The 13,008-nt window shown below is 44.3% G+C and overlaps 1 protein-coding gene across 1 annotated transcript; it reads left to right on the top strand.

Moving 5' to 3' along the window:
• The first annotated feature begins 360 nt into the window (after positions 1–360).
• Positions 361–12,989, top strand: PIWIL1 (piwi like RNA-mediated gene silencing 1). Its single transcript, XM_014893163.2, has 18 exons — positions 361–575; positions 942–1,156; positions 2,234–2,355; positions 2,960–3,040; positions 3,557–3,754; positions 4,081–4,192; positions 5,095–5,212; positions 5,851–5,968; positions 6,104–6,218; positions 6,757–6,944; positions 7,447–7,519; positions 7,841–8,041; positions 8,145–8,248; positions 8,745–8,815; positions 9,328–9,481; positions 10,300–10,425; positions 10,870–11,017; positions 12,063–12,989. Exons 1-18 carry the CDS (start codon positions 548–550, stop codon positions 12,177–12,179), a joined length of 2,289 nt encoding a protein of 762 aa, XP_014748649.2. The 5' UTR covers positions 361–547; the 3' UTR covers positions 12,180–12,989.
• Positions 12,990–13,008: the final 19 nt, after the last annotated feature.

The raw sequence follows: 13,008 nt of genomic DNA, 5'->3' as shown, positions 1-13,008 counted from the left end.
GCTGCATGGCCGGCAGCAGCCCCAGCAGCAGTTCCAGCAGCCCCAGCAGCAGCTCCAGCAGCCCCCTGTCCCTCCAGCACAGTCAGGGGAGCCCGGGGGCCCCGGGCGCCTGCGTGGCTATGAGAACGTCCTGCAGGAGAGGAGGCCAGAAGGTCAGAAAGGCTGGGAAAAAATTCCCTGTCCACACTGTGTTTTGAGAAGAATGCAATTAAGACATCCTTTAGAATGTATTTTTCTTTTTTTCTTTTCCAAATGAGATTTATTACTAAGATTTGAAAGGTGTTTGCTACATAGCAAAAACTGAAACTTAACATTTTGTGATCGCTCTTAAATTTGTCTTTATGCCTTTCAAAACGTAATTGCGTTATATATTTTTATTTGTTAATATATGATGGTTTCTATGTTATTTATTACTTGATTGTGATTCTCCCTTGAATTTGAACCAATAGGATTGCAGGTTTCCTCAGGGCTGCAGGATTTGACTTTAAGAGATAGGGGCGGCCGTCGCAGAGATTTCCATGACCTTGGGGTGAACACTCGGCAAGCCATGGTGCACGTTCAAGAATCCAAAACTGGTATGTTTAAATTAGACTCTAGACGTGGGAGCAATTGGAAATGAAAGACAGTTTCCTTTATTTCTACTCTTAGTCTCCCCTAATGTGCCAAGTAGAAAAAGTCTTTAGAGTGTATTAGCTAAAAAAGTTGTTTCTGGTGGCTGAAGAGGAGCATGGAGAGTTGTCCTGGCAGCTGCAGGCTTTGCAGAAGGCTGCATGGCTGGATGAGTGTCTGGTAGCAGCGAGCTGTAGCTCATTGGGTTGGAGCAGATCAGAACACAGCTGATCTCTACCCTCTGCCTGGCTGCCATAGCTCACAGAAACGCCTCAGCACTGCTGGGTGACTGTGACGTGGTTACATGGAGTAACTGTGTGCCTCTCTTTCAGGGTTTTCAGGGAAGATGATCAAGCTGACCACCAACCACTTCCGGCTGACGTCCCGCCCGCAGTGGGCTCTGTACCAGTACCACGTGTGCTACAGCCCCGAGATGGAGGCGCGGCGCCTGCGCTCCGCCCTGCTCTTCCAGCACGAGGAGACCATCGGCAAGACCCACGCCTTCGATGGCTCCATCCTGTTCCTGCCTAAGAAACTGGAGAGCAAGGTGACATACCAGCCTGCTCTTCTGGTTTTTCTCCTGACTTGTGGTTTGTTCTGGTTTCTTACTAGCTAGGCTGAAGTTAGGGGAATTGGTGTCCCACGGGCAGTGTTTAGTTGGGTTGAATATACCAGTATCAGCTAATTTGTTTGTGTAGAGAAATTTGGTGATAAGCCTCTGGTTCTAACGCTTGATTTCTGCAGGCTGGAATCATCCTCTGCACAGAAGTGATAGTCTCCTCCTTTGGTGTCCTTTGCACTTACATCTTTTCACACCTTCTGTATTTTAACACCCCACATAGTTGAAAGGGTGGATGAGTTGGGTGTGTGTGGCAAGGTTTTGGTTGCTGAAGGGATTGAGGTGGCCCCTATGGGAAGGGGTCAGGGTCAGCTCTGTGTTGTACACAGTCCTTGCCAGCCAGCTTCAGAATGGACCCATCACAGGCCAAAGCTCAGCCCATCAGCAAAGTTGTTGGCACCTCTGTATTTAAAAAGCAGGGGAAAATTGCAGAGCAAAGAAAAATCTGAGAAGAAAGGAGCACCAGAGAGAAAACATATCTGTCCTGGTGGTGATCCCTGCCCTCTGTGCATTGTGCCTCTCCTTGCTCCACTGCAGGGACTGAGTGTAGCCAGTGCTACAGAGGAGCCACAGGAGTCCAGAGTGAAGCTGAGTTTGGAAAAGGGACAGGGGAGAGATGTCTTCACTGTGTGTGCTAATCTTTGTCTTTTTGCTTCCCAGTACCTGAATCAGTAGTTAAACATATATTAGTTGGCAGTATGTTAAATTTATTTCCTGAAGCTGAGTGGTTTTCCTGTCATGGTAGTTGGTAAGTGATGTCCCTGCCTTCATCTCGAGTTCAGCTGCTCTGGGGATAGCTCCCTTGCACCCCACGAGCTGTCTTCACCCAGATGAGCAGAGTCTTGCAGGTCGTAGTTTACAGTCCTGTGTGAGATCGAATCCACATTTCAGTCTCGAATTATTGCTCAGAATAAAAATGGCCAAGTTCAGTTTGATATTACTGCAGCAAAATGCAGAGACAGCCCCGTTTGCTCTGGTTTTGTTAACCTCATTTTACCTTCTCAGGTTACTGAACTGTTCAGCAGGACTCGAAGTGGGGAGGATGTGAAGATAACAGTCACCCTCACTAATGAGTTGCCACCTACTTCACCTACTTGTCTGCAGTTTTACAACATCATTTTTAGAAGGTTTGCTGTACAAGTTATGTCTTTATAAGAAGTCATTCTAAAAACACCTGATTTAAGTTTTTCCATTTTGAGGAATAGGCTACAACAAATAAGTATTATAAATGTAAATTTTTATGCTTTTCTGGGTACTGTTACTGTGGGGCCAACCACAGTACTGTAATGTGCAGTTATGTGTTTTTCTGGCCATGTTAGTGTGGAAGGAGTTCATGCTGTTGTAGGCAGCTATAACACACTCCCTTCCTTTGTGTGTGTGGGTTTGCCTCCTAGAGCAAATAACAGAGCAGGACACTGAACTGGCAATTTCCTCCTTTGTGGCTATAGTCTTCCCTCTTAGCCTTGGTACCTGGACTGTGGTTCACCTGAGGTGTAGCCTGTGTGGACTGCTACCTTCAGCTGGTTGGTTGGGGTGGGGTTGGACATGAACTTCTCACCTGGTTCTTGTTAATAACTGTCCATGACCTTTAGAGATTGATTTTAATGTGAAGTTCATATTTTGCATAGTCATATGAACAGTGAGTTTGTGCATGGGGATTGGACCATGCACGATGTGCTGATGATAATAATAATAGTAATAATACTCAACTACATCCATTTTAATTTCTAGGCTTTTGAAGATGCTGAATTTGCAGCAGATTGGACGCAATTATTACAACCCCAGTGATCCAGTCAGCATCCCTAATCACAGGTTAGTGGAAATCCTTGTCTCTCAGTGGGGTGCTGGGCAAGGGTTGCTGGCTGTCAGGGGTGTCCTTGTTCCCTGCAGGATCCCTGCAGGGTCCCTGGTGCTCCTGGCTGGCCCTGGCCCTGCTGTACAAGTTGGTAGGCTGGAGTTTGCCTGGGGGCCATCCTGTGCCTGTGGTGCACTCCCTGCCATGAACCTAACCTGTAGAGCCTGGCTGATGGAAGGAACTGGGCAGTGTCCTGCTGGATGAACTGCTGCTCTCTTTCTTTTAAAGGTGCCCTGAATACCTACACACTTTGTGAAATACTTAACAGCATGAAATGGATTCCTTAGCTGACTGAAGATAGCCACCTGTAAAATATTTTTGACTTTGTTGACCTTGAAGAGCTTGTTTGTATTTGGACAATGGTTTCTTTGTGCCATCACTGCTCTCTGGTATCTGTGAAAGTGGGCAGGAATAAGGGGTGAGAATAAAGATGCTGTAAAGCACACTAAGATTCCGTGTGTTCTCTTTGCCAGGCTGATGGTGTGGCTGGGTTTCACGAGTTCCATCCTGCAGTATGAGGAGAACATCATGCTGTGTGCAGATGTGAGCCACAAGGTTCTCCGTGAGGAGACAGTGCTGGATGCTATGCACAGCCTTCACTCCCAGGTTGGAGAGGAAAGATTCAGAGACGCCTGTGCTAAAGAGCTGATTGGTTTAATTGTTCTCACAAAGTAAGTGTTTTTGGACTCCTCTTGTGTTGGAGAGCTCTTTATGTTCCGTGTGCTGAAGTGTGCAGTAAAGCATCAGAAAGCCTGAGAATGCTGTCACTGTCAAGCTAGCAAACTGATCAGGGTGACAGCATTTGCAAAAGCAGGAAGTACACACTGGTTTTCTTTTGGTTTTATTACAGTTCAGCTTTTGGTAGAATTGAGAGCCTAATATAATTGAAAACTTGACTTGCATCTTGCATGAGTATTGAGATTAACTTTGTTGTCCAACAGTTGTATTTCTTTTCTGTTTGAGTTAAGATTTAAACAAAAAGTGATGAAATGTTTAGGTACAATAACAGAACATACAGAATTGATGACATCGACTGGGATAACAATCCAAAGGGTACCTTTAGAAAATCAGATGGTACTGAGATGAGCTTTGTGGATTACTACAAAAAGGTATGAAAACTTCACTGTGTGTTTTATGCTTTAACTTGGATTGTTCAGTCATTGTTACAGGTTTACTTAGGATGCATGGATAATTCCTAGTATTTTTAACCAAAGTTTGTTTAAAGGACACTGAGATCAGTGTAATGTGAGATCAGTGACTAACCTGCACAGCATGGTTTGGTGGGAGTAGTCCATCCATGAGTAGTTGGTCAGGCAGAAAGGCCAGGAGGGCTGCAGGAGGATGAGGATGAGCAAGGAACTCTTGGGAAAACTCAGAAAGGAAGCATGGGGAAGGTGGAAGCAGGGACAGGTAATGTAGGAGGAATACAGATACATTGTCACAGCATGCAGAGCTGAGGTGGAGAAAGCCAAAACCAAGGAACTGAGTGTCTGTCACAGCCTGACCACTGAGGCCTCCCCCTGTAATTGCCAGGACTTCATGCATACCAGGCTCAACTGAAACAGGATGGAACTTAAGGTTAGGGCAAGATTAAATTTCAGAAACTTCACCTGACAATTGTTTGATTCTTGTGATTTCTTAAATTGCTGCGTAGGGCAGGAACTTTGTTCATTGCTGAACTGGAAGGAGCATCCCAGTATGGAGTTAGATAGCCCAGGTGATAATAATGCCTCAAGCAGAGCACGAGTTTGTTTCTCTGGTCCCTTACACACCAGTAGTTTGATGGCACCAGTTGAGAGAACAGTGCTTCCCTGCCTGGCCTTTCCTGGCAAACCCACTTCTTCTGAGATGTGCTAATTGAAAAGGGTTACTAGTTGCTTTTGTTTTGTTTTGTTTTAGGAGCAACATGCACTTTGTAAAGTGAGCTTTATTATTCAGAAATAATAATGTTTGTTATGAGTAACTTGTTTGTTCTAAGTAAATTAACATGCAATTTGTATTTTTGATACAGCAATATAACATAGAAATTAGTGATTGGATGCAGCCTGTCCTGATCAGCCAGATGAAGAGGGGGAGAGGGAACATACAAGGATCTGTGGCTCTGATTCCAGAGCTGTGCTCCCTAACAGGTACTGTAGTATTCTTCATATCAAAGCAGCTGTCAAACCACAATGCCTACTGAAAGAGGTATTCTGACAGCAGCTTTCTGCAAAGTTCAGGAGAGTTACTTTGGTTGTAATAAATGTGGACACATTTTAGGAACACATTTTGTAGCTAAGAGATTGGATATTTAAATGGGACTGGAAAGTTCCAGGGGGTTTGTTGTTGCATAGTGTTTAGGTATGGTGTTCAACACCAGAACTCTGATTACTTATAGAGAGTTTTGGTGGTAGAACTTCTGTTGAAAAAGACCAATTTAGTAGAAATTGATGATAATTTTGTAAGGTACATAAATGCATGTTTTGGTCCAAGATACTCACTTTGCACTAGCAGTACCTGTCCATCTCAGCACTGCTTTGTTTTGATTTGAAAGCGGAGCTGAAGATCTGCAGTGCCTTGTGTGATTTCCTCTCAAATGCAGAACTCCAGGATTTCTTTTCTATGCCAATGGGGATGTATGTACAGGAAGGAGCTGAAAACCTTGGCTACTACTGCCACCACTTGCTGTGCCTGCAGGACTTGCATGTGCACGAGCTGCAAGTTGAATTCTCCCAGTCCTTAGAGTTCGTTTGGCTCACAGAGGCTTTGTGTTGGCTTTGTGTTGCAGGACTGACTGACAAGATGCGCAGTGATTTCAGTATGATGAAGGACCTGGCCATTCACACACGGCTGCCACCTGAGCAGAGGCAGCGTGAGCTGGGGAGGCTTCTGACCTACATCCAAAAGTATGGCACCTCGATGTCCTCTGGTTGTGTCTCGTGAAAGATTAGTATAACAAACTGCTGGCAATAAAACTTCGGAAATCTTACTAGTGTAAAAAAAATTCTAACGTTTTTAATTCAAATCTTGTTTTCAAACAGAGATGACAATGTTCAGAAGGAACTCCGAAACTGGGGTTTAAGCTTTGAGTATAAATCAGTGTCCTTTACAGGAAGAGTTGTTCAAGGAGAAAAGATCTTTCAATCAGGAACCATGGTAAATAATAAATCAACTTCGAAAATCTTCTGGGTGTCTCACTGATGAAACAAGTTCTTAAGGAAGGAAATAGAACTTTTTAGTTTTAAAATGAGGGATAAAGAGTGAAAACATTATACACAAGTCTTTGTCCAAGTGGAGACTTGTAAATTTTTTAAACTGATCCCAAGTTGTGCTTAGAAGCCTTTGAAGGCACTCCATTACAGTGGTGTTGTCCTTGCAGAACAGTCCTGGTCAGATACACAGACCAGGAGACCAGAGATGTTTCTCATTAGTTTTCACCTATTAACAAGGTACCAAGGCTTCCAGACAAAAAGCATGAATGATTTCTGTTCAATAGCTAGAACAGACAGTGTATGTTCAGTCACAGTAGGGTGGGTTTGAATGAAGTCAGAGCTTGCTGTAAGTGTGGAGTATTTAGGATGAAGTCAGAGTTTGCTGTGAGCATGGAATATTGTGACTGTAGTGAGAGCTTGCTGTGAACATGGAATATTGTGACTGAAGTGAGTGCTGCTGTGCACTCTCTGTCTCTCTGCAGTTCGATTACAACCCTCAGTTTGCTGACTGGACCAAGGAGACGCGGGGCGTGCCGCTGATCCGCGCCGTGCCCATGGACAGCTGGCTGCTCATTTACACCCGCCGCAATTACGACGTGGCCAACACGCTGCTGCACAGCCTCCTCAAGGTCACCCCGTCCATGGGCATCCGCATGAACAAGCCCGACATGTGAGTGTGTTCAGTGAGGGTGCTGTGTGTCACACAGCCGGTGTCTGGGAGAGGTTTAGTACGGCTGAGTTGCTGTCACTGTGCAGTTTGTTCAGTTGTCTCTCCTCAGTGACTTCTCTCACTCGCACTGCTATTTCTGAGCTTTTTGCATGCCCAAACTGAGAAGTATTAGACAGCCAGTCATTGAGCAAAGCCTTCTCTAAGGAGTATTTTCTGCTGACTTAGGATGTATTGTGGTTCTGTCTAATCTGTTCTTGCAAATATCCTCCCTTGAATACCTGTACTTGCTTTAATTTTGAATTTCATTGTGTTTGGAAGCCTAAGTTTGGAGGTGATTCCTTTTAATCTTCAGATGTGTGAAAGTTGTATGTTTGTTAATAGCTGTAAATGACATTATTTACACTATTGATGTGTAGTGAGCCTTTATGCTTTTGCTGAAGTTCCAGTAGCTGTTAGTTGTTTTTTTTTTTTTTTTGTAAGCATTTTCTCGATTTCTTTTCAGGATTGAAGTAGATGACAGAACAGAAACTTATTTAAGGGTCTTACAGCAAAGGGTTACCCCTGACACAAACATAGTATGTATTTGAATCCATAATTTCAAATCCTGTTTCTCTCTGATTGGTGTTTAGTGGGGTTTGCTCTCAGAAATACAACTCTGGGCTTCTGAGAATCCCCTGCTCATCCTCCTGTGCAAACCTAACACTGACCGGGGGCATCCTCCTGGATAAGAGCCTTTGTTTCTGAACTACAGACACTAACACTTTGCAGTTCTTTCTTTCACTCTGAACATTTAAATGTTTCTCTTGAGCATAAGCAGTTTTTCCTAAAGAACTCTTTAAGTGCTGTGTTAATTCTGAGAATGCAGCTTCTTACAAAGACTCTTTATTTCTTCGAAGGTAGTTTGTATTTTGTCTAGTTCCCGAAAGGATAAATACGATGCCATCAAGAAATACTTGTGTACAGAGTGTCCCATCCCCAGCCAGTGTGTGCTGGCTCGAACTTTGAGCAAGCCACAGACCATCATGACGGTAGCCACAAAAATTGCCTTGCAAATGAACTGTAAAATGGGCGGAGAGCTCTGGAGCGTTGAGATCCCCGTAAGTGTTTTCTCGGAAATGGCAGCTCCTGTTTACTGGGCTCTGTTTGAGCAGCCAGCCCTGTGTGCAGGGTGGAGCCATGCTGTGCGTGCTTGCTTTGCAGCTGAAGCAGGTGATGATTGTGGGCATTGACTGTTACCATGACACCGTCTCCGGGAAGCAGTCCATCGCAGGCTTTGTGGCCAGCCTGAATCAGCCAGTGACACGGTAAGAGCAGAGTGCCAAAGGCAAAAAAAAGCCACAACAGTAAAAAGACAACCTTTCCTTTCACTGAAGAAAGAGCAGCTTCAAGGTGGTGGTCCATCGGGAAAATTCAAAATTGGTTTGCTGTAATGGTTAATAAGAAATATATTGTGAATTTTTTCCACTGCATCCCTTGAAGAGTGGCCTTGTCCTTTTCCCACATTGCTTGAGAGAGGGGTCAAGTGGTGGGCACAGGGCTGGGATGAATAGAGGGCATCAGGGTGACAAGTTCTTTCCCCTTTTGAGTTGACTTGTGTGAAAGGCTTCCCTTGCTTGAGAAGAATCTTAAGTCCTGCTACTTTTAGCACAGGGGGAATATTCTGACAGAACCCCAGCTCTTCCTTGGCTGCATTGACCCATAATACCCATAAACACTAAATGGTCCTGGGCATTTTAAAAACACCTCCATTGCAGGAGGCCTGGGGAATGCTTTGAAGGTCTCTCATTTTGCTCTTCACAGGTGGTTCTCACGCTGTGTTGTTCAGAGTCCTGGGCAAGAACTTGTGGATGGAATCAAAGCCTGCTTGCAAAGTAAGGGAAGGGAAGGAGTTCTGCTCTTGTGGAGCCAGATCTAAGAACTCACAATTCAGCTTCCTCAAAACCCTCCTCCCCTGCTGCCCTGAGGGAAGGTGTTACCAGCCTGCACTTGGATAAAAAAAGAGTAAACATTCTGTTATAAATACTGCTGAAAATGAGCAGCATTTTGTGTAAACCTTTCACTGATTCCCACACTTCTTTGCAATAATTAAAAACTGCTAAGTGCACTTCCAAGAATGCTTCAAGGGAGTGTGATTTGCAGCTCCTGCTATGAGAGTCCAGCAGAGCAGGTGTGTCCTTGGCCCTTTCTGTTTGTGTGGGTGCACAGGCAAACCAGAGCTCTTCCTGCAGGGATATTTGTGTAGCATGGTGCTGACCCATTGCACCTTCCTGAACGACTGAGGACCTTAATTTTCCAACTTAATGCTGTTTTTCTAGGAATAAAAATCCATTTTTGTTTTGGCATGAATTGTCATTACAACTGATGGCTTTCACTTTTTTTTAAGCTGCTCTAAGGAACTGGTCCAAGTGGAATAAGTGTTTGCCCTCTCGTATTTTTGTGTATCGTGATGGTGTTGGAGATGGACAGCTCAATACTTTGGTTAATTATGAAGTGCCTCAGTTTTTGGATTGCTTGAAGAGTATTGGTACTGACTACAGGTAAATCTGTTTCTACCAACCCTCCTCTTCACACTGCCAGAGAATTAAACATTGGGATACCAAATGAGACTATGGATGAAGACTGTGTTGTCTTCCCATCCGTACTGGTTTTCACCTGAGCTCAGATAATTGCTTTTCTGATGATTATTTACCTGATTTCAGAGACTTGTAATATAATAGGAAAATTCTTAGTACATGCACCACATACACAAGTGTGCACATCCACTCTTTGGGCATTCTTGATGGATGTGGTAATTTAATTTTGTCCCACTGGTGGATCATAGCCTGACTGTTATGTGTCTGGCAAGGCCATTTTCTTTTCTTTCCACTTCTTAAAGGAAGTTGACCAGTCAGTTAAATTTTTAGCATTCTGCTTTGAAACTACCAACTGCAGTGATTTAATCAGCTCTGAAAAATAAAAATATTTCCTTACACTGCAGGCAAGCAGACCAATTGAAGTGCTCAGTTGTTCTGTTTAGCTTTAGTTAATGGCTTTACCAAAAACACTGTTTAAGACAGTGTTTTGTATAGGAAATAATGGGATAGAGAGTAGAAAGCCAGTCTTTATTTAGAAGATCCCTTTTTGGTCTGTTTTCTCCTTCTCAGTGAAGTTACAGGAAGTTGGATTGGTGAAAAATAACATGAGTGTTGTATCTCAATTAAAAATCTAAAGTTGTGAACAATGTCTTATTTAACCTGAGTCAATAAAGACTTACATGTGAATTTAATGCCCTGGAACTCCAGTGAATCTGCTCCTGAAATGCTCTTGGTGCAGTTTTCCAGGAGAGGATTGGATTTTGCCTTTTCCTTTCTTTCAGCCCGAGACTCACTGTGATAGTGGTGAAGAAACGAGTGGGTGCCAGGTTCTTTGCAGAGATTGGTGGGGGGCTCAGGAACCCACCCCCTGGGACTGTTGTTGATACAGTGGTGACCAGACCAGAGTGGTGAGTTCCTGCACAGGTAACACTTGCTGCTCTTGCCAGCAGCCTGGCCATGAGGGAAATGTATCCAATATATTACATGGACTGTAGGATCGAGTGTAAAAATACCTCCCACACTTCTGTGGCTCAGGGGCTGGAGAAAATGAGCAGTGTAAGCTGAGTACATGTGCAGGGTGCTTAGCAGGAGGAAGATGGGATAGAATAAATAGTTAAGGTTGTTGTGGTCTCAGGACCTGGTCCATATACTGAGATGGTTGGTGTTCCTGCAGGTCTCCTGGCCTGTCACACCCACAGGAAGCTTTTGTGGCCAAAGCCTGGGCATCCTCCTGGGCTTTACTCAATAAACACAAAGTGACTGGAAGGAAACAAGCCAAATCCCTGGGGAGTTGCATTTTTCTGAAGCAAAGAGCCATCGTGTGACAGACTGTGGGGTTTGCCCTCCTGCAGGTACGATTTCTTCATCGTGAGCCAGACGGTGAAGAACGGCTGCGTGGCGCCCACCCACTACAACGTGGTGTATGACACGAGCCAGCTGAAACCCGACCACGTGCAGCGCCTCACCTACAAACTGTGCCACATGTACTACAACTGGTCGGTGAGTGTGGCCTGCACAGGGCTCTTAACCCTTTAAGGGCAGCAGAAATAAGGTGCACAGCTCCATGGGCGTCTGTCATGACAGGAAGAAAGAGCCAAGTTTATTCACAAACACACTTGGTTTTATAGCAGGACTGCAACTCCCAGAGCAGAGAAAAGGAGATTGGTTCAGAGAGAAGACACCCCATGGCCAGGGCCTGGGCACACACCACAACAGGGCTTCTATCTTGGTATTAATTCCTTTTTATTGTGACCAAATGATCACCCTGGCAGAAATTCTCCCTGGCCTTGAGCTGGAGCAGCTCATGGGCTGGGAACAGAGCTGAGAAGATCCAGCCTGGAATATTTTCCAGGCTGTGATTTTCTGACTTTCTCAGTATGTGTCCCTAAAGGTGAGTGTCCCTGCAGGGACACCTGCAGCTGGGCAGCTGTGTCCTTCAAACACCCCTGCAGCTCCAAAAACCCCCAAGGATGCCTTGGCACCTAGAGGGCTTTGAGGACTGCATGGTTTATAGTCACCTGGTCTCTCTGAAGATTGCAGCAATCTTTTTCCTCCCTAGCAAATACCTGTTGTGAGCTTTGCTCACAAATTCCGTGTCAGCAGCAAAACGAATTTCTTACCTGCAGAAAAAGCTGCTTTATGTGGAGGTGGAGCTGTGCTGTGCCTCGAGGCCTCTGTTGCACACCCAGCTCAGCACACGGTCAGCCCGTGCCTCAGGTGTCACTTCATTTGTCACTTTACATTCAGAAAAATCAGGCAGGGCTGAGCCCATGTCCCACCTTGTGCAAGGCCCAGCACTGAATGTAAACCTGTGTTAAGAGGTGTCAGGAGGGCACTGAAATTGGGAAGTTTGGGGTTTTTTTCATCTGTTCTTCCCTTGTGTTGGGTGTATGTAAAGTTATTTTCACAAATCAACATAACAGGGAATACAAATGTTACAAGTTTGCAGACTTTGGAGGTCCAGGAGTCTTTGTTACAGTGATTGCATGCTTGTTTGAATTACTTGAAAATAATTGCCTTTTTTTCTTTTTTCCCCTTTCTGCAGGGTATTATCAGAGTACCTGCTCCTTGCCAATATGCTCATAAATTGGCTTTCCTGGTTGGTCAGAGTATTCACAGAGAACCCAACCTGATGCTTTCAGACAGACTCTACTACCTTTGAAGCTGAGTACCAGCCAAACCAGAAGAGTGTAGTTCCTCTCTAAGGAATGGAGAAGTGTCTGGGCTTTTTGTTTAGTTTTGGCTTTTTGTAAGAGAGATGTGCACAGGATATGTGCAGTTGTGGAAATAATTTTCATTTTACCAGGGAAAAGCTTGACATGGCTGATTTGCATTTTGAACAGGTGTTTGCTTGCTAGAATAACTACACAAATTTTTATGACTCTTGATACTAACTTACTAAAGTTTTTCTTTGATTCTTTCCAGAAGTTCATTGGTTGTTTTTATTTACATTTTGAGGAGTCTTACACAGATTACTTCTTGCATGAGAGAGGGAGAATTATGCAGACCAGAATCCAGGCTCTTTCAGCTACTATTTTACCCTTCTAATTTTCAAAATGCTTCAGTATTGTTGATTCCTCGTTTTTCTTGGCTGTTAAAAGGAGAGGGCTTTAGACAAGAGCACCTTCATCACTGAGAGGAGCTGAACTGGGCTGCTGCTCTTCAACCACAGGTTCTTACACAAGAAATACAATTTCCATCAAGGAGTCTCAGTGCACTGACAGGTTTGTGGTTCTCTGGTTTTGTATTTCCAAGCAGTGAGAAGCAGCCCTGGTTTATTCATGTCTGAGGTTTTCATTGTTCACTGTTCTGCAGCCCAGTTTGTGGGGATGGAGGTTGATTCCAAATTTTTGCAGTAGCAGAGTCAATCTATTGCACATGGAGAAATTCAGATTAGTGCTGGTTTTTTTAACCACCTTATTCTGAGCCTTGTTGTTTGTGAGATTTAAATAAAGTTGTTGCTGTAATTCTTGCTCTTTGAGCCTGTTTAT

The sequence above is a fragment of the Sturnus vulgaris genome, chromosome 19 (assembly GCF_052056855.1).
Source record: "Sturnus vulgaris isolate bStuVul1 chromosome 19, bStuVul1.hap1, whole genome shotgun sequence".
Taxonomy (NCBI): domain Eukaryota; kingdom Metazoa; phylum Chordata; class Aves; order Passeriformes; family Sturnidae; genus Sturnus; species Sturnus vulgaris.
This window is presented reverse-complemented; position numbering and strand designations above follow the sequence as displayed.